This window comes from Acanthisitta chloris, unplaced genomic scaffold (genome assembly GCF_000695815.1).
Source record: "Acanthisitta chloris isolate BGI_N310 unplaced genomic scaffold, ASM69581v1 Scaffold28814, whole genome shotgun sequence".
Taxonomy (NCBI): Eukaryota; Metazoa; Chordata; class Aves; order Passeriformes; family Acanthisittidae; genus Acanthisitta; species Acanthisitta chloris.
In genome coordinates, this window is record NW_008670260.1 from 1 (window position 1) to 2,373 (window position 2,373).

At 50.3% G+C, this 2,373-nt stretch overlaps 1 protein-coding gene across 1 annotated transcript; it reads left to right on the forward strand.

Moving 5' to 3' along the window:
- Positions 1 to 61: 61 nt before the first annotated feature.
- MRPL51 (mitochondrial ribosomal protein L51) lies at positions 62 to 258 on the forward strand (the record flags this gene model as incomplete). The annotated part of the gene is made up of 1 exon (XM_009073625.1): positions 62 to 258. A coding segment is annotated over one exon (197 nt), but the record flags the coding sequence as incomplete, so codon positions are not given.
- Positions 259 to 2,373: the final 2,115 nt, after the last annotated feature.

Here is a 2,373-nt window from a genome sequence, read left to right on the forward strand (position 1 = left end):
TGCCCTGGGAGCAGCCTTCTCCAGAGTGTGGCTTCATCTCTTTCTGCTCTCCCGGTCTCAGGTGGCTTCCAGGTGCACCCGAAGAATCTCATCATGGGGCCCAAGTGGCTGCGAGGCTGGCGGGGCAACGAGCTGCAGAGGTGCATCCGCAAGAAGCAGATGGTGGGAAACCGGATGTTTGTAGAGGACTATCTCAACCTCTGCAAGAGGATCCGGTACTTGTACAGGCGCTTCAATCGCACCGGGAAGCACCGCTAGGAACAGCTCTGGGTTCACCACGTGGAGCATGGTTTTGTGGCATCGTGGTCAGAATAAAGCCAGCTTTCACACAACTGGGTTCCCAGTGCTTTCTGCAACCTCTGCTGTGTATTTCTAGCCTGGTCCCAAGGTCCTGCTGCTGCCCCAGGCCTGAGCTTCTCTGTCCCCCCTCAGTCATTTCTGACGTACTTCTTGCAGACATCTGTTCCAGCCTGCATCCCCGAACCTGACCCTTGGGGCCTCTATATTTTGGCCAGGCTTCTAGCATCCTTTCAGTGTCTGTGAACCCCAGGTTCTCACACCCTTCTTGACAATTCCAGTATGCTGAGCTTAGATTTTTCCTCATAGCCAAATTTTCAAGTTAGTCCCAACAGTGCCTGCTATTATGACTTCCTGCTCACTGCCTTCCCCCTTGCCCTCCACTTACCTGTGATTGTGGATGATCCAAATGCCAGCTGACACGCATCAAAACCTGTCTTAAGAATTGGATCTGTCTCTGTTTCACACCCATGATGACTTCATCCCTTACTAATGCCACTGATCAAAAGGCCTTTTGTTTATAATTTAGGATTTTCAAAAGAAATTCAGAAACTTAACTGTTTAAAAACTGTAGCTTTCCATAATTGTTACTGGTTCATTTGGAGGAGGAGTCACAGCTGACGTCCTTCTAGTCCAACATCACACTTCAGAAAAATCCATACGATGAGCAGGCATTTGCCTGTCTCTTTTCCCTTAGCTGTTAATTTGGCTGCTGAGGAATTGGGGAGCTACCTGCTGACTTGCTGTATCTTGTCCAGATCAATGCTGCTCTGTGTTCAAAAGCACTTGACTGGAAGCAACAGGGAATGAAGAACACTTTCTTCAGGTCTAAGCCTGAGGAAGGTGAAGCCAAAGTCTCTGGTCAAACAGCTGAAGTCTGTGTTCTCAGGAGCAGGGGGGCAGACCTGGGGGACTTGACAAAAGTTGTGGATTCAGGAAGCATGCACATATCCGAGTGGAGACTGAGTATGCACCTGAAAGAGAGCAGCTGGGAGGTTATTACACACGTAAACTCTTAAGTCTAGCAAATCCTTGGCTGAAAACATGTCAGAAACTGGAAAAATGTCAGAGAAAAGTATCTTGTACCAGTTGTCATCTCTTAATGCCTAAGCATCAACCTGGTAAGCGCTTTGTGGTAACTAGTTCCATAAGCTCCATCTCTGGTTATTTGCAGTGGTTATTGGAATGGTCCTTGGACTGCAGTGGGAAGGTCGCCAGGCTACAGAAGCTTCTTCTGCAACTTGGCCCTTCACAGCTTCTCTGAAGACACAGCTTAAAACCCTTCAGTTCTGCTGAGGCCAGGGCTTGGCTGCTCCTATCTGAAAAACACCAGGCTCTAGTCACAGCCCTGTATTACATCTTAATCTTGTAGCCATGGTCTTTTTGGCTCCCATGCTGTAATGTGTTATATATATCTTGTGTATCTATTAACCTTTTAGATCTGACACTAAAGACTTCTATGAATGTCCTACATCACTGTATGAAAGGAAAAGGTAGTTCAGTGTAGGTGTGAACCCACACTTGTCACCTTACTCACCGTGACAAATGCTGTACGAACAGACTTATTGTTCCAGTATGCTCTTGCCTCCTTTTTTGCCCTGAATTGAATCTTCCCTTCTGATCCAGCAAGCTTCTCTAGAGGGAAAGAAACCAAACACGCTGCTGTTTTTGGGGCTGCTGCAGGAGCCTCATTTTGCCCAGCAGGCTGCAGAAACTCAAAGGCAGCCACTTCAGGGTCTCGCTCAGGTTCCATTCCATGGCGTGCTGTACGGTGGAAGTGAGCCAGCGACACCATCTCTTAATTGCAAGGACAGCGAATTAACTAGAGCCAGCAGGCACAACACTGCGGAGCTGGGAGTTAGGGAAGCGCTCTGCAGCCCCCACCACAACGTCACCAACCGGGCTGGGCTCCAAAGGCGACACTGGACAGGGCGGGTAACCATGCTCAGGCCCTGCGTGACCTAGGCGGAGCGCCACGGCGCGCTGAGGGCTGGCGGGTCGCTGCTGGCCGCGGAAGGCCGTGGATCGGGATGGGGATCGTGCCGGGTCTCGGTGCCGCCTCACCCGGCGGGGGGC